The 21,625-nt window shown below is 31.2% G+C and overlaps 2 protein-coding genes across 3 annotated transcripts; both read right to left on the minus strand.

The window, feature by feature from the left end:
• Positions 1–760: 760 nt before the first annotated feature.
• LOC130814485 (nuclear intron maturase 1, mitochondrial) lies at positions 761–6,158 on the minus strand. Of its 2 annotated transcripts, XM_057680565.1 has the most exons (5): positions 3,721–6,158; positions 3,430–3,590; positions 3,022–3,102; positions 1,639–1,706; positions 761–1,268 (listed from the first exon to the last, which is right to left on the minus strand). In XM_057680565.1, exon 1 carries the CDS (start codon positions 5,959–5,961, stop codon positions 3,871–3,873), a length of 2,091 nt encoding a protein of 696 aa, XP_057536548.1. In that variant the 5' UTR covers positions 5,962–6,158; the 3' UTR covers positions 761–1,268; positions 1,639–1,706; positions 3,022–3,102; positions 3,430–3,590; positions 3,721–3,870. The 2 variants fall into 2 exon arrangements, with proteins under 2 accessions (XP_057536548.1, XP_057536547.1); XM_057680564.1 differs by lacking the exon at positions 3,022–3,102.
• A 472-nt stretch (positions 6,159–6,630) lies between these two features.
• Positions 6,631–13,171, minus strand: LOC130814486 (protein DUF642 L-GALACTONO-1,4-LACTONE-RESPONSIVE GENE 2). The gene is made up of 3 exons (XM_057680566.1): positions 12,983–13,171; positions 8,215–8,727; positions 6,631–7,446 (listed from the first exon to the last, which is right to left on the minus strand). Exons 1-3 carry the CDS (start codon positions 13,071–13,073, stop codon positions 6,860–6,862), a joined length of 1,191 nt encoding a protein of 396 aa, XP_057536549.1. The 5' UTR covers positions 13,074–13,171; the 3' UTR covers positions 6,631–6,859.
• Between the last annotated feature and the right edge of the window lie 8,454 nt (positions 13,172–21,625).

Below are 21,625 nucleotides of genomic sequence, written 5' to 3' on the forward strand. Positions count from 1 at the left end.
ACTTCTCTCACGAGGACATGTTCATAGCATTTCATATAATCCGACTTTGCAAGTTATTTGAAGAAAATTGAAGTAAATATATTTTGCTAAGAATCAGGGTTTACATCTTTGCACTTTTTTGGATTACACAAAAGCCGAGGAAAAAGGAAAAATTAAGTGAAAATAAGACTCATGCCTTTTCTTAAAAAGGGTGCTTACCCTATAACTAGATCAGCTAGTCTTTTGAAAGATGTATCTTAAGTCCAGTATATTAAAAATCAATACCTACTTACCGTATTCTTAATGTCTACTTACATTATCCTTAATGCTTACTTATAGTATTCTCAATGCCTACTTGCAATATCTAAATGTCTACTTACATAATTCTTAATACCTACTTACAGTATTTTAAAAAATATATAATGGACCGGCCCAATTAGAGATAGTCTCTCACAAGAATTTGTGTAACTAGACAAATCCGATTTTCAACTTGCATTAGTTTCTAACAAGGTATGAACTTGGTCTTATCAAGGCCACACAATAGATTGCTAATTGCTTATTAGATCAAGTGCAATTCACTCACCCCTGGATTAGGGATGACAATGGATTAATTTTGAATCAAAATACGCACTCTGATTTTGCTCCGAATAAAAGTTAAACTTTTTTCACCATCGATTTTGATCCGAACACATGTTTTATGTAATCCGACTTTATCTTGGCAGAGTTAGATTATGACAAAAAAATTCAAAAATTCAAAATTTTTAACAATACAGACTTGAATGGGCCCAGCTTGTTCATTTACCAAAATTTCCTCATGTCAAAACCAGACTGTCCCTTGGAGCAATCATATAACCAATACAATCAGAGATGGCTTAATTGTAGTCAATATGATTCAATTAGTACATACTAAGCAGGTTTTAGGCTAAAAAATGCAATCTGTCAAGCCTCGTTGTAGCAAAAATTGAACATCCGTTACACGAATAAATGCAAAAATTGCATCGTTGTAGCTACGAACTAGTCTTTTGCCTATAGGCATGTGGTGCGTTAATTTACAGAGATTTTTAACGGAAAAATCCATCAAGATCGTCTTGCTAAGGCAAGGTATGCAACACAAACTATATTTGTTTCAACGCTAAATTCCCAAGGTAAAGAAACAATCGAAGGCAGTAAAACGATTAACTTGCATTAGCTCGAGAAATTCTCTTGTTGCGTGTAGTTTAACCGGAAACACGATGGTTGAAACAAGTTGCAGAATACCAGCGCCGAAAAAGGATTACTCTCCACCACCACTGAAACAAAGTTAAACATGTTATACACAAAGAACTAGAAAATGATTCCTCTACCACAAATGAACGCAAACGGAAATGGAAAATAAAAAGATGAACTGGAAGTACTCAAAACTAATCCTCTTATCATTAAAAACTAATGAGATGCTATTAATTGAGATAGATAGGTAGACATTAAAGAAAGCTGATGGATGATTTGTGATTCAAATCAGGCTAACATAAAATACCAGTTAATTCGTGAATTTGCAATTAACTCAAAATGGCCCTAAAATAGCCCAAAATCAACCTAAATTTCATTTTTTTTTTCGCGATTCGCAAGGAAATTAGCGAATCATGTGACAGCAATTCAACTGTTTTAAAGAGTTAGGAATACCTTGCTAATGGCATCAAGTTCGTGGTATAGAGAACGGCAGGAGTGCCCGTCAATGACATTCATCGTCCCTACAGCAGGTTACATATCATTTTATATTCGTATAAATTTATAACAACAATATTGAAAAAAACTAAAGGGGTGCTTGCTAAGTAAAACTAACATGAAAAGGTACGACAGTTTGAGCTTCTTCTCACTCATCTCTTCCAAGTTGAAACTCCAAACAAGGTAGGTGAAAACAAGAGCTTAGGGAATTCAAGAAAGTGAATAAGGTATAACTTTAAGACAACAACATTGAAAAAAACTAAAGGTGTGCTTGCTAAGTCAAGTTGAACTGGAACAGGACAAGAACCCAGTTGGGCTCAATATGTGTCTCACATGTTTGGTTCAATTTAAAAATCTGATAAGTCCAACGTACAAAAGGCGCAAGTATGATGATTAGGGTCCAAGAGCTTAGGCGCAAAGCGTGGTGTGTGAAGTGAAGGATTTTGTGAGAAAAAAAGATGGTAATTGGGGATAAAAGGTCCACTTGGGCCTTTTTTACTCAGAGGATGCACCTTCTAGCATGAAAGATCATTGCAAAAGTGTTGTAAAGTGAACTAAAAATATATTGTAGAGAAAATAACCAAGTTGAAGTAAGACAGAATATATGCAATGTCTTTAAGCACGAAAGATCATTGGATTGAAGTAAGGTAGAAGGATTTCCATTCAAGTGAATGCTCAAAGTATCTTAGCATAACATTTCAGAGATATTGATCAAATGTAAAGCAAATGATTGAGTATGAGTGTCTCAAATGGAAAGCTATATGGGTTATAATGTTGGGATCCAGAAGAAAACATTGTAGGAAAATGCAGATAGCTGAAATGCGTATTTTAAGATTGATGAGTAGATATACCTTAAAATGAAGAATTCGAAATGAAGAGATAAAAAAGGGTCATAGAGTCACATATATTGAAAACAAAAAAAAAAAAATACTTATCTTCATTGACTTATGTGAAAAAGTACGTGAAAATGCATAGGTTGGGAAAATAAAATGTTGGAATTTCTAATTTTATTTTAATAAAAATTCTTTTCTTAATTACAAGCTAAATAAAATATGATATAAAGATGAAATTAGAGATCTCAGATCACAAAGAATAATGATTGAAAAACCAAGACCCATTAAAAATGAACCAATTTTACAAAGTAAGAATCATCCACGTAATCAATACGCTCCCATAAAATGGACAACAAGCTGAAGAAATATAACCTACTGTTAAAGAAATCTTCCAAACATACCTAACCACCTTACAGAAAAGAAAAAAGGAATAACATATGAAGATCAACTTACTGTTAACTCTTGATTACATGCACATTCCAGTAAAATAGGAAAATGTTAACCTCACCTTTAGAGCATATCATAAGTGTTAATCCTCACAAATGATTATAATCCACATGGAAGCCCTCGCCTTAAAAGGAGCCTTTGTCTTTCAAATTATATTTCCATTGAAAAAGGGGGCAATCCAAGCAAAACAAATGAGAAAATGCTTATGAGAAAAAAGAAACTAAAGAATCTTTCAACCACTAATCATATTGATGTCAAGTATATTTCTGCTTTTCGGAATAAGTTATTCAAGTTACACATCAAAAATATTAGGCGCATAAAAGCTTTAATTGATAACTTGCTCGGAAATCAAATAAATTGCAGAGGCCATCAAAACAATAAGTGCATAAAATGAAATATATAAGAAGATATGATATAATATGATATGATATAGTTGGGCAAAAAGGATTTCTGTAATGAGATATTTTACCTTCAATCCAGAGAAAAGCTGTTGCAATACATAAGGTGCAAGACGGAACCATTTAAGGCATGCTTCATCAGTTTGTCTAATAATATCTCTCATAGCCACCAAGTCATCACAATTGCATACAATGACAATGTGTGACTTTATAGCTCCATCACCGGAAATACCTGATTAACAATATTCCCAAAGTTTCACAGAAACACAGGAAATAGCAAATAATCAATGAATCAAACCTATAAATCTTTACTATATTGAATGGACTAGAAAGTGATGAATATAATTCCTTCCTTGTCTCACCTTATTCAGCAGGTTCATACTAACTTGGCAACATATGCAATCCGCTAATGTGCCACTTCCCCTTCATTAAGTACACTGAGATGTACTGGTTTGAGTCTAGAATTGTACTATTCTAGCTGTTATGTAATCTAAAATTGCTGTTAAACCGTCTCAGCCACAAGGGTGTTTTTCTGATTCAAATTTCAACCAGTGTACACCAAAAGTCTTAAAGTCCCACAAAATCTCAGATGCTTCATTTTGTGGTAAACTTAAACCTTGTGTTTTGATTGATTTAAGTAGTTCACAAAAGAATTTTGGATCTTGTAGTTTGATGTATTCAAGCAGCATCTGTTCATGCTCAGGGATCCAAACACGAGGAAATGGTGTATAATCACAACTTGGAATTAACGACATATGAGAAAACTGCACACCTTCAATGGCATCTACAAGACCTAGCTTCAATGCATCTGAGTATTCAGATGCCACATTTGTTCCTTTACCTCTCAAAGGATGAGATAGACTACGGGAAGCTATCCTGTATACCTTGGCACGAGATTTGAGCTTATACCTGGCAGCATATAACTTAGCCAAAGAGCTGCGAATCACATAAGCACAAAACCCAACAACTTTCTTGCGATTATCCGCGTATTTATACCAATCAGCCATGGTTTCAAGAAACTTGTTCATCTGAGAATTTGTGTGAGCTTGGCTGGAATAGAGCATCGGAGTACATGGCAACGGCTCTGGATCTTTATCACCCTTCAGCAGTTCAAGGTGTCTAAATCGGCGAATACATTGAGGTAAGCTGGCTGTAACTGAAAGTAAAGTTCCAACACACTTTTTACTAATTGTTTTACCACCTGTAGCTGTGTAATGCAATGTCGGGTAAACTACACGATGACCAATGACATGGTCTAGAAACAAAATTCCCCTGCTTACATGCTCAATATCCACGTTCGAGTAGTCTACTTTAATTCCTAGTTTTGTATTGCAAAATTCAATCAACTCCTCTCTAATCTTAACTGCATCCTCTCGGGATCCTCGTATGCCTATCAAAAAATAACCACCATAACGAATGTAATCCATTTTTCTTGTCTTCTCCTTCCCACCAGATGGAACAAACTCCGGCCAAGCAGGGTTATGACAACTATCAGCAGTCGAATCCTTCCATATCGAGTCAAGCATGGATGGCCTAAAAAACTCGACTATTTTCTCTTCCATCATATGATCCAATTCATTTAAACAAACATTAGCAAGCAATGGGCTAAGAATTCCACAATGCCCATAATCTGGCACCTTTGCCGCCTCCTCAGGCGCAAAATCAAAGAAAGTTCGAAGCCAATAAGGATCTGGTTTCGGCTCATTTGGATTCAGAACCTTCCTTCTTTCTTCTCCTTTTTTCCTCTTTTTTGTCCCCCTCCCTTTCTTTAACATCCTAGCATCATCAGACTCCAAACAAGTATTCCCAGATTCCCTTAAGGCAGAATTAATCAAATTCAACACTCTTTTATCCTTCACAACCTTCTCTAAACAATACATCACTAAACCCTTATCAACATTCACCAATATCTCACTCAAATCACCTCTTAAATACCAAAGATATCCAGAAAAATTACTTCTAATTGTCCTAATAACAGTATGAGCATCTCTACCAAGGCGAAAAGCATGAGACTTTGAAGAAAATCTAGACTCAAAAATGGGTTCAAGAATCAACAGTAACACCTCTTGAACAACATGGTTTTGAAAAGGTGGCTTATTGGAATTCAAAATCTTCTTCAATCTATTCTTAGAGGTAAATTCATTGATGGGTTTTTCAGTAGGACTACGAATATACAAATCAGTTTTCATGTCCCATTTAAATTGACCTTTTACTACAGCATTACGAAGAGCAAGAAGATCATCCAATACCTGAGAGTGAATGGCGTTACGAGAAGGGAAAGAGCCAGTAAAATGGGCAACAGAACGTTGGTAAGCTAAAACCCAGATGTCAAATTTGGAAACGAAACCAGTGAGATTAGAGAAAGGGATTGATTTTGGAGTTGAGAAGGATTTAACCCAGATTTGCGAGCATATTTGAATTGGGTCTTCATTCATCAATGCATAAGGATCTTGTTGATGCTGTGGGTGTAGAGAGTAAGCAGAGAGAGAGTGAAGGCATGAGAAGGTTCCAATAAGAGAGGTGCGTGGAAGGTGTTTGATGAAAGTCCTCAAAGACATGATCATGTAATCAGCAATTGGAAGCCAAGGTGAAGAGACTACCATATGTCTACCCGCCACGGAGCATGAGGCGAATATCAATGGGGAAAATGCTTATTCACCATTTATCATATTTAATTTATGTCGTTTATAAAATTATGATCAGAGTTATTTAATTATGATCATGAGTTTAATAACAAAAAAACATTAACTCGTCTTTAAAAGAGATTGCAACCAAGTGATGCTCGTCTTGATCCACAATTCAAATCTAATGTAAAATTTTATTTATCAAAATTTCGAATAGTCTCAAAATTTAAATTCTTCATATATAATCAACTTATATTTTATTTGTAAATGTAATACTTTATTTAATTTGTATCTAATTAGGTCAATATGTTATTAAATAGAAATACTCTAAATTATCAATAAACAATAATTATAACTTATAATATGAATATGGATAAAAAAAATTAAAAGAACACAATAAATAATTCAATAACTCAATTTTAAATATCTCATAAAAAAAAATTAAAAGAACACAATAAATAATTCAATAACTCAATTTTAAATATCTCCCAGGTTACTAAGTCCCAAAATCAATAAAGTCAAAATCAAATCCATGATCAACAAATACCTCTCTCTGATGTTGTTGATGACATGAATCATTCATTTCATAAAAATAACATTTTATACTTCATAAACAAATAAACACAAAAATAGATTATTAATGTTTAAAATTAATTTATATAATAATTGAAATTTAAAAAAAAAAAAAAAAACACATGGCTCAAAATCTATCTAGTAATTTAATGAATGCTCCTACATCTATATATAAATATATATCATCAAACCTTACATAATTAGCACTAGCAGAATACAGAGATTACAACTTCCACCAAACAATCATATTGTAGTAGTAGTAGTACTAAATTAAAGGTGATACAACACCACCATCTTAAGATAACTAGACCAAAATCAGGACTATAACCCAAAACCATAGAGCAAACATTCCAAGACCAATCCTAGAAGAACTAGATGTCCCCCAAACCCTCACATCATCCAAAATCGGGCCGCATAGAGAGCTCATATGATCACTCTGAGTGTTATAGTACACACTATAGAACGCAATTCGAGTCCTTTCTGCCTTAGCTGTGAAGTTAAGGCCTTCTTGTTGGAACGTGGAGTTTGAGTTCGGTGTGTAATGGAAGTTTTGAGCTTGATCCCCGGCAAATGCCATGATAGCTAGGGGCTCGGTGCATTTGTCTCCGCCTTGCCCCATCGAGAAGGTTAAGGTGTAGTCTTTCTTTGGTGTGGTTTCGACCATTTGAGATATGATGCCTTCTTTCCCGGAAAGGAGCTCAATTGCTCGTTTTCCTTCAGGGACATCGAAGTGGTTTGAATCAACGTATCTGACTGCTCGATTTGACTCGACTATCCAACCTGGTAACGGGGTTGTTTCTTCATCGAGATTGGTTGGTAGGAGGACGCCAAGAGACTCGTTCTTGAATAGCCATGGACCTTCTTCAAAGTCTCCATTAAGCACTGCATTATCTGTATGCAACACACATTTTAGTGATATTGGTAGACAGTTCCAGATTCCTCAGATTTGCATCAAAAAATATATGTTCATTACTATTCTTTTAATCCTTAAACATGATGGGTAAGTTTTGCATACATCCGACCCTCCAAACCCCACGTACGTCGGAGCCATTTTTGTGGCGTTGAGGTTGAGGAAATGGAATATTGTTGTGCATTTCACTAATTTCTATGTTACTTGTGTAAGAGTTTTGTAACATATCCTGGAGCCTCAACCATCAGCTTAAGCTTTTGATGGAGTTGGCTCCTTGACATGGTATCAGAGGCCAGTGTGACAAAAGGTTACGGGTACGAATCTCAACCACCCCTCGTCTAAAGTGAAATATTTAGCATCAGGTATGAAGAGGGTCAGTGTTGCATCCACCCTTCTAGCTCAAAGGTCTCTCATGTGAAGGGGCGTGTTAGAGTTTATAAAGTTTATAGCATATTCAGGGGCCTCAACCATCAGTTTAAGCTTTTAGTTAAGGCCCCAGGATATGTTATAAACTCTAACAACTCAGACTTAAGAGCTCCTATCAGACACAAGTACATGTCCAAGTGTCAGACTCAAGTGTACTCGACTAATTCAAGAAATTTCCATATTTTTTGTTCAAAAGGAAGTGTACAAGTGTCTAATAGTTTAGAACACAAAAACACAAATATAAAGTAGCACATTTAGAAGTAGAAAAAAAGAAATTACTTGGCAAATAACAAAGAATAATTGAATACTAAAAGTAAAATTACCTTTAGGCCTATCAGGAACAAACATCTTCTTAATAGCAACATCATCAATAATAGGTCCACAGGTAGGATCTTCCTCCATACCAGGATTCATCAACATCAGATTAGCATCCTCTTGATCAGCTTCAAAAGCCCAAGCATAAGAATCCCACCCTTGATCAGTATACACTGTTTGCAGATCAATGGCTGAGGATGCACTTGCAGGGCCCACTGATATATTAAGGGACTCTAGCTGTGCACAGGTACGGGCAGCACTAAACGTGACAGCATACACTGATCCTTTCTCCACCTTTAGATCTTGGGTGATTTGTGCCTCGTTGCCTAATCGGACGGCATGAGTTCCTCCTGGGATGATCAAGATCATTGCACCTTGCTTTTGACCAGCTGAGACCAACTCCACTGTTCCTTTAGTTTGCCATCCTGGGATTGTTGTAGGACCATCCACTACACTGTCCTCGTTTGTGCTTGTGAATCCTCCTGATGGCGGAGTCTCAAAATCTCCATTGTTCAATAGACCTACATTGTTGTTCATGTAGCACTATTTATTTCTGTATGATGTATCACAATGAAATGAAGCATTTTCTTTATAATAAGATGCACTTAAAGGGTGTTTGGCAAAATAGCTTCTTGGAAAATTTTAGCTGGATTGGATGGTCAAACAAGTCAATGCTAATATTTGGTAAATCAGCTAATTGAAATAGGTTATTGTTATGAATAAGCTGTTTTTAAACAAACTGCTCATAGCAGCGTGTTTAAAATATTAGCTAGTTAAACCAGTTAATAAAATCAACTGGTCAAATCAGCAACTGTAATCGGCTATCAGTCGTCTGCCAAACACCCCAAATTAAATTATACACATTCCAACTCAGTTTGCAACAATTATCTCTCGTTAATATCTACTGATATCATTATATTTCTATTTGACTGGTATTCTTTTCACTGATTTATCCACAAACGTAATATCTCTCCTCGTCTTGGTCACACGTTTTTATCTACTTTGCTTTTCACTTAGTTTTCAACCAGCAAACAACCAAAATTTAGAGAAACTACAAATTACATTATGCAAAATCATTACAATTGTCATTTCTCTACTATTTGCTAATCATCACACACCCCCATAAAAGGTTTGTTTATTTCGAATAAACAAAATAAGAAAGTCTTGATCCCAAAAGATGAATGTTGACTACATAAACCAATAGAATTCAAGGAAACAGATGAAAATTTATTTGACTCTTTTAGCTTCTAGCTGGATTGACCATTATCATTCTAGACAAACACAGTTATTACTTCTACTGTATCTATATTTCCATTATTCCCTCGTTTAACATTATTTGTTATTTTGATTCGTCCTTTTATTTTACATCATTTGGTACAACACTTTTTAAATTACATGCTTACATTTTTAGATCTTTTATAATTTTATACATACAATTCAATCTCTCTTCATAATTACACAATTTCTATCTTTTCTTTAATAAAAACACTTCACTTTCTATTAATGTTAATTCAAAGGGACGAAAAAGTATTTGAACTAATTTGGCGGGAAATTTTACTTTTTTTGGCGGCCCTACTTACTTTCAAAGTAGGACTAAACTTTGTTTTAGTTAAAAAAATCAACAAAGTAAGATTCCTTCATCATCCAAAACAAAGATGAAAATGGGGAAAAGGGAGGCAGCCAAAGTCCAACTCATTAGAAAGACGCACCAAATGTCTCCTGCCAGCTATTTTCATTACTATTACTATACACTGTTTCTACTCCAAGTTGTCACACATATAATTTTAACGAGGAAAAACCAATGCAAAAAACACAAAAATTTTGAATCCATTACTATGCAAGTTGGGAAAATATAAATATTAATTTTTGACTGACAAAACTAGATTTTACTCTCTTTATTTCAGTTTATTTGTTATATTTTAACCAAAAAGTTTTACAATTTGATTAAATGTTAAGTTTAAAATGTAACAAACAAATTGAAACAGAAAAAGTAATTAATCTCATTGATCATCATGCATGAGTAAAAAATGTAAAAAATGCTTGCTTTATGTAGCATAATATTACCTCCATTTTATTGTGAGAAAATTTTAATTGGTAAAAAATGTCTAATAGTATTATTGGTACAACATTTTTTATGCTTGGATTTATCAAATAATACTATATTGAACCAATTGTTTCCTTGTATTGTTCTTATCCTCTGTCAATTCCTCTTAAGTCTTAAGTCTTACCTACAACATATCTCAATGACAAAGCAAAATGGTTGACTGGATGAGTAGAATTGTAGAATGTACTTCATGATCAGAATTCAGATCAAACACTAAAGATATTTTTACTCCTGGACCACATAGGTTGTTAGTAATAAATGTAATAATTTGTAGCTTAAATTTTCATAAAAAGTATGATGTCGTTTCAAATTTTGATATAAAAAAGCTTTTTCACAAATTTTTATTACCATTTAATACAACATCTCCAAATAATAATGCATAGAAATAAAGTTTATTAAAAAAATGAAATGATTGAAATAGAACATGTATGACTATTAAACTTATTAAGAGATTTTCCTCCAATATTACACTAAATTTTCTATTATCATTTCCACCATTTGGCATCGACTACCAAATGGACCGTTAAATCAAATAGCATAGTATTATAACTTATAAGGCATTCACCCCTTTTATTGCATGGGCAGAAAGGCAAATTGATGGCTTCATTGAAACTTGAGAGTACTACCAGGTTTAAATGGAAATGACTGTTTTGGCATGTTCTACCCATCCACATTTATGGTTACCTTAATGCCAACTTCTATAACAGGTGTGAGATTCTGAGCTATGAAAAGCGACTCGTGAAGTCTATTAAAACAATAATAATGTCAAACCCTTAATCACTTTCCTCAATCAAAAAAGTTAATAAGATGAAAAGCTAGTAAACATTATGATTAAGACAAATAATTAAGGCCTGTTTGGTAGGTGATAATAAAAGGTAGTAATGAAAATGAAAAACAAGTGTAATTTTGGTTAAAAAATCTCTTGTTTACCTTGATGAGTCTAATTTTAATCATCTCATTTTCTTCATAAAATTCATTTCAATGCATTATCATTGAGAGAGGTGATATTAGGTGGTAATGGAAATTTATAAACAAAAAAATTTTTTTATGGTTAAAGTTTCATTACCATAGGAATGACATGAAACTTTTAATGAAATTTTACACTATGAATCATTTCCATTAACGCCATTTAGTACCACTAAGGCACAAAACAAACGGGCCATTAATGTCATTTGGTTATAGATATAGCAACAAGAATCAATTCCCACTTGTTTTACAACTATTTCCACACATGACACGTACAAGGTGTTATCCATAGACCATAACCCACAATGAATAGACAATGGTTAGACAATTAGCTTTTGGTGTCAAGTATCAAACAGTATCAATTCAGGATTCGCTAAGCATAATGCCATGAACAACTGGGAACACTCCACTAGAACTACAGACACTAGTAATATGGGGCCACATAATCTGTATGAAATGGGAAAATAATTTATCCAACATGATACATCACATTTTCTGCGCGTCAATTTGTTATCTTTAGGATCATAATTCATAAACAACATGATAGTCCTAAGCTGTACGAGAGAATCGAGGCCTAGCCTGCCATGGAATGTGTAATTTGATTAAAAATCTTGTTAATATTTAATTGTAATATGTTTGTATACACATCACAAAACATAAAAAATTAAAAAATTGTATTATAAAAATTTTTGCATCAAGATGAGTATTGACTATTGAGTTTGACCCCACGTTAATAGCATTGGAATTTAGAATAAATTGTTGTAATATAATTCCACGTCAATATATTCTATTAGTAAACTAACAAACATTTTAAATTTTGTTAGTGTTGTCACTTGTCCAATTTAAGTTTGTCTATTTTAAAGAACAGAAATTTAAATTAAAATTTTTAAAATATATATTAAAAATAAAATATTTTTTACAAGTTGTGGTCCCTATACTTTTTTCCACTAATTTTTTTTCCACCGACTTTATTTGAATATATTTTAATGTTTATGGTTCTCAATTTTAAGAAGCCAAATTTATCATTCAATAAAATAATATATTCACTAACTGAAAGATTCTATTTCTTAATTCCCACATTATTTGTGAGAACTTCGTTAAGGAATGAATCCAGTATCTAAAATGGTGAATTAGACAATAAAATAATATACTCTATATTTTAATGTATTTATCCTATATTAGATAAGTAGTATTTTTTTTTTTTTTGAGATAAAATAAGAAGTAGTAATTTAATTAATACTTAGTAATAATAACCGGTTATAAAAGGGTTCAATAATCATCAAAAAGACCCAATTGAAAATATTACGCATTTACATTAGAAGCATGCCTCAAAAGCCTACCAACAATCAACAATATGAATAATGAGGAAACTTTTACAAAATTAAGTGACCAAATTGCAACATTGAAACTTAGTAGAAAAGTGGCAGCTACCAGTCAAATTTAGAACCCAAATCCAGAAAAACCAAATAATTTAGTCATTGGAGTCCATTGAAATCTTTATTTGAAATATAATACAGAAGTTCAGTCTCAGGTCCGAAATTGTTACTTCAACACAATATAAATCAAATCAGAAATCTAAAAAACTGCTTAATAATATCATAACCATTATTGTGAGATTTATACATTCATATAAGTTAGATCTTCTCCATTAAAATGCCAAAAAAGGGTCGAAAATGGAAAAGAGAAGAAAAAAGGAGGAAGCGTACCGTCGTCAATAGCAGCGGTTAATGAAGTAGCCGAGAGAATAAGAAGAATGTAAGCAGCAGCACATGGAGCTGTAACAGCGCGCTTCGCCATAGTGAGTGAAGAAGAAAACTGACTGAGACTGAGAGAGAGAAAATGGGTGTTTTTTGGCTGAGGAACAGAGTTAAAATAAGGCAAAAAAATCCTTTGATACAGAACATTAATAATCGATTAAATAAATAAAAAAATGTTAGAAACCGCCTATAAAAAATTACTTTGTAAAAAAAAAGTTACCTATAAATTTTTTTGTCAATATTACCTAAAAAATTTTAATTTTTGTCAAATTGTACATATTAAGGTTATCATCCAAAATTCCCTTAGTAAATAATATTTAACAAATAAAAATAGAAATAGGTAGTTTGGATGTTAATCGTTAACACGTACTCTTTGACGAAAAAAAAAATTTCTAGGTAGTTTTTGACAAAAAAAAAAAATTTTATGTAGTTTTTAGTAAAAGTGAGTTTTTTTAGATAGTTTCTAACAATTTTCTTTTAAATAAACAATCTATTAGTGTCTTCAAATTTATATTATTATATAATTCTAAAAATTTTATGTATTTGAGTTTTACTGTACAAATTTAAAATGGCACATTAAATACTAATTTGTGATATAAGAATAATATAAAATACAAATGAATTTAAAAAATGAATAATTGAGATGGAAAAAACAAAATGTGAATGAAATTAAATAAAAATAGAGTGGGACTATTATTCTACAAATTGATTTAAATTCTACTGAAAATAAATTACTTTATACATATCAATTATTAATCGTTTGTCAAAGCGGAAAAACAAATAAAAGTGTTATACTTTCATAGGTTTTTACTAGCTTTTAGCTACATAATATATTTTTTCTCAAATAAATTATGAGCAATTAACAATTATTTTTACAAAATATCTCAATTATAATTGGATTAATAGCTAAACTATCATCCGAAAGTGAGAAAAAAAAAAGGCGAGGAAAAGGCAAGAGAATGAGAGCTAAAGGGAAGGGACTGACGAGTCCTTTCATACATTTTCTTTAAGCAAGATTCCAAGCTTAAGTAAGCTGTATTTTGTTTAATTAATGAGAAAAATTAACGTAATCTTTAACTTTAGTGGTGTACAATGATGTTACTCTATTTTACATATTTATTCGTCCGGATAAAATTTATCTCATGGTTTTTATATTCTCTTTTATTCATACATTCTATATTTAACTTTTTAATCTACATGTTATTTACAAATATTTATATCAATTAACTTCAACAAACTGAATATTTAATAAGAAAGTATTGATATGTCCTTTTGAGTTTGCTCCAAAAGTTTGAATTTAAATTGAAATAGTTGATCTTTTATAAGACCGTTTTACCATGAAATGACCTATATAATTAACTGAATTCTCTAAATGGTCATTTTAAATTAATAAGTGATCACTTAATAAATCATATTACTTCCTACATTTTGAAATACTTGTTACCTTATGGTTATTGGTACTATTCATCATTTAAGATTATTTTAAGAAGTACTTCATATTACAGTGAATATGTAAGTTAAAAAAAAATTAAAGTGAAATTTTGTTTAAATCATTTAATCGTCACAAATTCTAGTGAGAGATTATTTCTAATTGGGCTGACCTATTATATATTTTTAAAAATATTGTAAATAGGCATTAAAGATGATATAAGTAGACAAAGATATTTAAAGTAGGCATTAAGAATACGGTAAGTAAGCATTAAGGATAAACATAAGTATGCATTAAGAATAAAATAAGTAGATATTAATCTTCAATAGGCTCGACTTGAAATAAGTCTCTCAAAGAGATGGTCTCTTGAGAGACTAGCTGTTTAATCGTATCTTTTCATAATATTAAGTTTTTATAGTTTTTAGATTTACATAATTTAATAAGTAAATAATCAAAATAACTATTAAATTACATAAAGACAAATATAATAAATATATGATGAAACACAGAAAATACATAGTTCATCTGTTCCATTATAGTTGCTACACTTGACTTATCACGCAATCTAATGTGTTATTTTAATCATTTATATATTGAATAATATAAATCTAAAAATTATAAAAAGCTAATATTATGAAAGTATACGATTAGACGATTCAAATAAAATCACGTCAGCCACAATATATAAAATAAGTTTGAATAATAAATAATCTTAAAAATTATTATGTACCGTTTATTAATAACTTAATAAAAATAGATTGTCAAAGAAAGTGTGAAATTGAAAAGGACATTGTTGGGGGTTTATCGAGCCGAGGAATAAAGAAAAAGGTGGTTCAAGTGTTCCCACACTAGACTAGATTGATTTTCGGTGAAAATGTACTTAAATATTTAAATGTAAATATTATGAGTCTCCGTGTTTTCAGAAGTGGGACCCACTTTGTATTCTTGTTGGGTCAAGTGGCCAGTGCACGATGTTCTTACTCCATAATTTTTGACAGCTATCATTGTCCTTTCCCCCAAAATGCTCTCAACTGCTCCTTCTGCATTTTGCATCTCAATCGTTATACTTATCATCTTTTTCATTTTATCGTCACTCCCTATTAAAATTACAAATTTACCTTTAAATTTTAAAAAATTACGATTTTACCACTAAATTTAAAATTTCCTATATATACCACAATCTCACTAAAAACTTTTCTTATCACACTCAAAAAACAAACTTACAAAATCAATTTTTTTTAGCAAAAACTAAGAAGTTCAATCCGCAAACAAATAATCAAAGTAATTTATTTTTGAATCTTATTATTTTAAAAATATAAAAAAAATAAAAAATTTGAGTCACAAGAATCTGGGCGACCCAGCCCCGGTTCAATCGCAGGAAAAAACCGCGGCTGGACCCCGGTTCAGTCGCACAAAACGTGCGACTGAACCGGGGTCCAGCCGCGGTTTTTCCTGCGAATGAACCGGGGCTGGGTCGCCCAAACATTGAACGTAATTAAGACATATTCACTAGATAGAGCGACGGTAATTAATCACAAAACCTTTTTACTTGGGAAGACGTCACGAATAGCTGCAAATAAACCTTCGTCTCGATCGGTTACAATGACGCTAGGAGTATGAGCTGTGCCGAAAATATCTTTCAATCCCTGCAACACCCACGACTACAAAACACAGACACCTCATCTCGCATCAAACAGAACGCAACCAAGAAGTTGTGATTGGTTAGCATCATTCCGATCACTTCACATAGTGGCCACTTTTGTTTGTTCGTTTCGTACGTTGTATCTAGCAACACAACATACGGCCACGTACGTATCATTTGGATAGAGGTAGGATTTGCAACTAATAATCTGCTCAATTCCCCTTCGCTATCCAAGTCTGTCCAAACCACGTAATTAAGTTATGTGGCCATATAAAGACAGTGTTGAAGGGGAGTCCTACCTTTCATCTCTTCTCTCCTTATTGATTGCCTTACATTATATATTTGATTCATACTAGTAAAAAAACCTGGAAAATTTTCTCTAATAGAACTCATAATAAAGGCCGGTTGCATTCCGGTTGCACTAAGCTGTCGTATGTGCTCCCGAATATCTACATTGATCCTATTTGCCCTTACATGTCTATCTCTGTACACTAAGAACGGGTGGTTATGTCTTCCTTTTTCACTAGAACACACCCTCACCGTCCAAGGTCTTTCTTCTAGTTTACAACTACTTGCTACAATCAAAATTTACACCCGCAACTTCTACTTTTAGAACCAGGTCGGACAATATTATCTAGAATATGTAAATCACCCTAATATTACCATAGCGGTGACATCTTAAATACACACTAACTCTAGAACGTCCTTTTTTTTGTTTATAAGAAGCACGTGTAAATTGAAAACCAATTGTTATTGCTATCGCATCGGCCCAACTATGTAATTCATCTAAGGAAACAAATTTCCTATCCGTAACAAAACTACCGGAGTAATCTACGTTGTCTCCAAAGTTTTCAAACTCCTGTAAATTTGAAATAAAAATAATCTAAATTACTTACATTAATAATAAAAATATAAATAATAATAATAATAACAAAAATTAATAAAAATAATAATACTAATAATAATAATAATAATAATAATAATAATAATAATAATAATAATAATAATAATAATAATAATAATAATAATAATAATAACAGTAATAATAATTATAATAATAATATTAATAATAATAAGAAGAAGAAAAAAAATAATATTAATAATAATAATAACAAATAAAAAAAATGTAAATAAAAAAAATAAAAAAAATAAAAAAATATAATCGCACAAACCGGGCGACTGAACCATGGCCCAGTCGCCCAGTTTTGTGCGACTGAACCATGGCCCAGTCGCCCAGTTTTGTGCGACTGAACCATGGTCTATTCTCCTAGTTTTTGAGACTTTTTTTTTTTAAAAAAAAGATTACACTGATTCAAATCGAAAAATTAACGTACCGGATCCGATTCATAGTCGCTTTCATTAGCCATAGTTAATCGATTACAACTAACAGTTTGTTTAAAACCGAAGAACGTTTTTAGAGAGTTTTTAAAGAGATTGTACCGTGTTTGAATTCGTACATCATACAATAACGCGTCTGAAAATTCAATATATATAGGGTTGCGATAAAAATGTTCGGGATTAAAGTGATAATAGTGTTATTAACTGTGATTACATTTGTTAAGCAAATTTTAAGTCCAGTGGCAATTTTGTAATTTTTTAAATTCTACGGGCAAATTTGTAATTTCATTGAAGGAGGGGTGGCGATAAAATGAAAAAGGGGTGCCGATGTTTAATAACACTCTTTTGCATTCCTTTGAATTTTTACTCACACTAAATGAGTAAATTAACCTAATTTTTACTTTGATACTAATTACCGCTCCATCTTCATAAATTTGTTATTATACTTGTACATAATAAGACTCGTATTAGATGAAAGTTGACTATACATAAACCCAATAAAGTTTCATCCTAATATTAATTATCAATCATATTTCTATATGTTAGTCAGTTTTTCTCTAATTATTCAATGTGTGATCGCATGTGAGTTATTAGTCTAACAAATTCTCCCTCACGTGTGAACCTATTTTTAAAATGTTTTTAATTCGGCGGAACATTGATTCTTTTTCGAACCCATAAAGTTGGGTACTTATTATATTTCTAAATTACCCTTCACATAATAATTGGGAATTTTGTCTCTAAAAAGTATCATCGCTCAATATAGTGAAAAGGCTAGGAAATTTTAAATGAATGCTCGCAATATTATTTAATGTTTGAATTTTTACGAACATCAAAAAAATTGAATTTTTATATAGTAGAAATATTATTTTATTAAAACAAATTTAATTGGAAAAATAAAGATCACAAATATTAAAAAATATATAAAATAAATTTATGGAAAACAATATGCGGACCACAAATATTAAAAAATATTAAAATAAAATTACTGAAAAACATATGAAAATCATAAGCATTATAAAAAGTTGAAATAAAGTTAATAAAAAATATAAGGCGATTATAATCATTATTAAATTAGGGTAATTAAGTCTAATTAGGTCTAAAAATGTGATACAAATTAAAATATTATTTAGAATAACAATAAATAAAACTGTCTAACATCAAATAGAAACGAATGAACCACTATAAAATAAATTTGATCTATTAAAAAGTTTATTTTGCAAGAAATTGCCAAGAGTCATAATCTTAACAAGGTTAAGCAAAAACGCAATATTTACATTAATAAAGTTATCACTTACATTATTAAAGTAATCTCATAATTGTTTAAACATTGTAAGTAATTATTTTAAGTGATCTCTTTATAATCATAAGTTATCAATTTAACATGTTTGAACACAATTATAATTCAAATTACAAAAGTTATTTAAATAACCATATAATTAGGTTAGATTGTACAATTAAATAATTTTTTAAAAATTCGAATAATTTGACATTTTAATACATTTTTGTTCGTGATCTTGATATTGTAGCTCTACGCCAAGATAATTGAAAAGAAAAAATTGCTGACTTTCTACAAGTTGAATTGATTGTTGATTTGTTAGTAAATTAAATTCTATCACATTAATTTAGCCAATTATAAATGTAGATGATGATGCTGTTAATTTTTTGTTAATTTTTTTCCTGGCTTTTTCGAATGTTTGATGTTTAAAATGATGAAGTAATTACTCTAATAAAGTTTTCTTATTACCTTTTACTATTTAACCGTTATATATTTTTTTCATGTGCAAATGGTAAATTAGTTATCTTTTTTTTTTTTTTTTATATAGCTTTAGTTAAATGGATTGCTTTTATAGGTCTACAATTTCATACAATGTGAGTTCAGTGGCGAAGCTACCTTGGAGCCTATAGGGTCACGTGTTTTTAGGCTTTTTTTCTAAAAAAAATTTTAAATAGACTTTTCTATTGTTAAGAGTAAATGTGTAAAATTAATACTAAAGTCTTTTGATGATAAACACTCCTTTATTTTAGTAATTTTGTCTTATTTATTTGTTTATTTTATCTTATTTTCTAATTAGGTCAGTTGATTTATTTTGTTTCATTTCCTTTTATGATATGTTGTTTAAAATTATAACAAGGGTAAAATAGTTGTTAATTTTATAAATAACATTCTGCCAATATTTCATCCATTAATTGATGCCCGGGACTCCAAACCCTGAATCCGCCTATGTGCCAGTTGACTCCAAGATGCATTTACTTTGTTTATTTTATCTTATTTTTTAATTAGGTCAGTTGATTTATTTTGTTTCATTTCCTTTTATGATATGTTGTTCAAAATTATAACAAGGGTAAAATAGTTGTTAATTTTATAAATAACATTCTGCCAATATTTCATCCATTAATTGATGCCCGGGACTCCAAACCCTGAATCCGCCTATGTGCCAGTTGACTCCAAGATGCATTTACTTTGTTGTGAAGTATGTATTTGTAGTGCAATATAGACGATTGCAGTACTATCCACAAGTTTTATCCTCTAAAAAATTAATTAATTAATTATCACACTTTGATGTATTTAGTTCACTTTAGAAAAATAAATAATTAATAAAAATCAGTTTTAATAACTAAAAATCATTTCTAATCAACAATACAATCAGTAAATATAGTTACACTCATTATAAATCAATTTTAGTCAGTACAACTCATTATAATTTATAAGAAATCTAATTTAGTTATGATTAGTGAAAAACATTTTTAGTCGGTACGAAACAGCTACAAGTAGTAAAAAACATTTACGGTCTATTTGGTTAGTGGTACTTAATGATGATAATGCGAATGATTTATAGTGTAAAATACATTAAAAGTTATGCAAAAAAACACGGAGCTTTTAGACGGAAAAACAATGTCTTTTTCCACGCTTATAAGCGTTGAAAGTTTTATTTTCAACGGTCAGCAAAGCGTCTAAAAACCAAACATTACAAATCTTCGACGCGTGACGCTTTGTTTCTTCTAAGTAAGATTGTTTTGTCGGCGCTTAAAGGTGGCTAAAAATGAATTTACCCACCTAAAAAGTTTAAGCGCTTATTTTTTTAGACGCTTTTAAGCATTGAAATCATTTTAAACGATTTTATGTGTAAGGATTTTAGACGCTTTTATATGTTGAAAACGTTTTAGGCGATACATGTGTAAACATTTTAGACGCTTTTAATTGTCTTTTATGAATACAATACAATATAATAATATTATAGTTTTTTCAAGTAAAACTCATAACAATATTTTTTTAACGCTCAAGGTTCATCACAATACTTAACAACAAATATCTTTAAATACCAAACATTATATCATAATTTTGTCCAAAATAATTTACATAGATGTTCAAAAATGTATATGGATAGCTTAATATACCATATATCCTCGTTTAACTACAACATCATGTACATGATCTTCCAAAAAGAGATTGTTTACATAAAGATATTCCTACCACGGAGTATTAGTACAATAATCTTAATCTTAATATATTCAAAATGCTTTATTAGCACGATTCACGAAGCACCTTTGAACAACTCTTTGGTTCACCAGGGCATCCTCTTCCATGAACATATTTTCTCTGCAATAGGATTTAAACAGTAACATGTATATTGAGGTGGGAACAATTATATTAGCAAATATGATCATTTGTATCACCAAGTTTTCATGGGTGGGATGAAACATAATTCTTCATGTATTATGTGTATAATGTATTTATGATCTGCGAGAAGCTTTATGTTCACAAATTTCCTCTATCAAATTCTAGTGTCTTGGATAATTTGAGTCTTGCTCTTGTTGGATGTAAAAAATGGAAGTGAAATTCGGATAACTACTTGTTCTTTTTTTCTTTGTTAATCTTATGGATCCATCCATTCGTAAGACGCTCCACAATCAGGTGCATACCGTCTTTCCTAAAATATTTTCGACTATTAAAAACGATGTATGAAGAAGAATTTAGCCGCGAGTTCTCAGGGATGCATTGTCTCTTGGCCGAAGCAGGATTATGCTATTAAGGGAAAGATTCAGCCACTGCTTCCAATTCCAGGACACAAATTTTGACAAAATCTCTAATTATTTTTTGTGAAGAACAAACAATTCAGGAAACATTTAGAAATAATGAAAATTAAAGATAAAAACGAAAATCAAAAAAACCAATTAAAGAAAT

The sequence above is a fragment of the Amaranthus tricolor genome, chromosome 6 (genome assembly GCF_026212465.1).
Source record: "Amaranthus tricolor cultivar Red isolate AtriRed21 chromosome 6, ASM2621246v1, whole genome shotgun sequence".
NCBI lineage: Eukaryota > Viridiplantae > Streptophyta > Magnoliopsida > Caryophyllales > Amaranthaceae > Amaranthus > Amaranthus tricolor.

Excerpts from the sequence above, each read along its gene's own strand:
- LOC130814486 (XM_057680566.1), bottom strand. The coding sequence starts at position 13,073 with ATGGCGAAGCGCGCTGTTACAGCTCCATGTGCTGCTGCTTACATTCTT. Across the intron at positions 8,728-12,982 it reads AACCGCTGCTATTGACGACG|GTCTATTGAACAATGGAGAT; the intron begins GTACGCTTCCTC and ends ACAACAATGTAG. Across the intron at positions 7,447-8,214 it reads TGTTCCTGATAGGCCTAAAG|ATAATGCAGTGCTTAATGGA; the intron begins GTAATTTTACTT and ends TGTTGCATACAG.
- LOC130814485 (XM_057680564.1), bottom strand. The coding sequence starts at position 5,961 with ATGGTAGTCTCTTCACCTTGGCTTCCAATTGCTGATTACATGATCATG.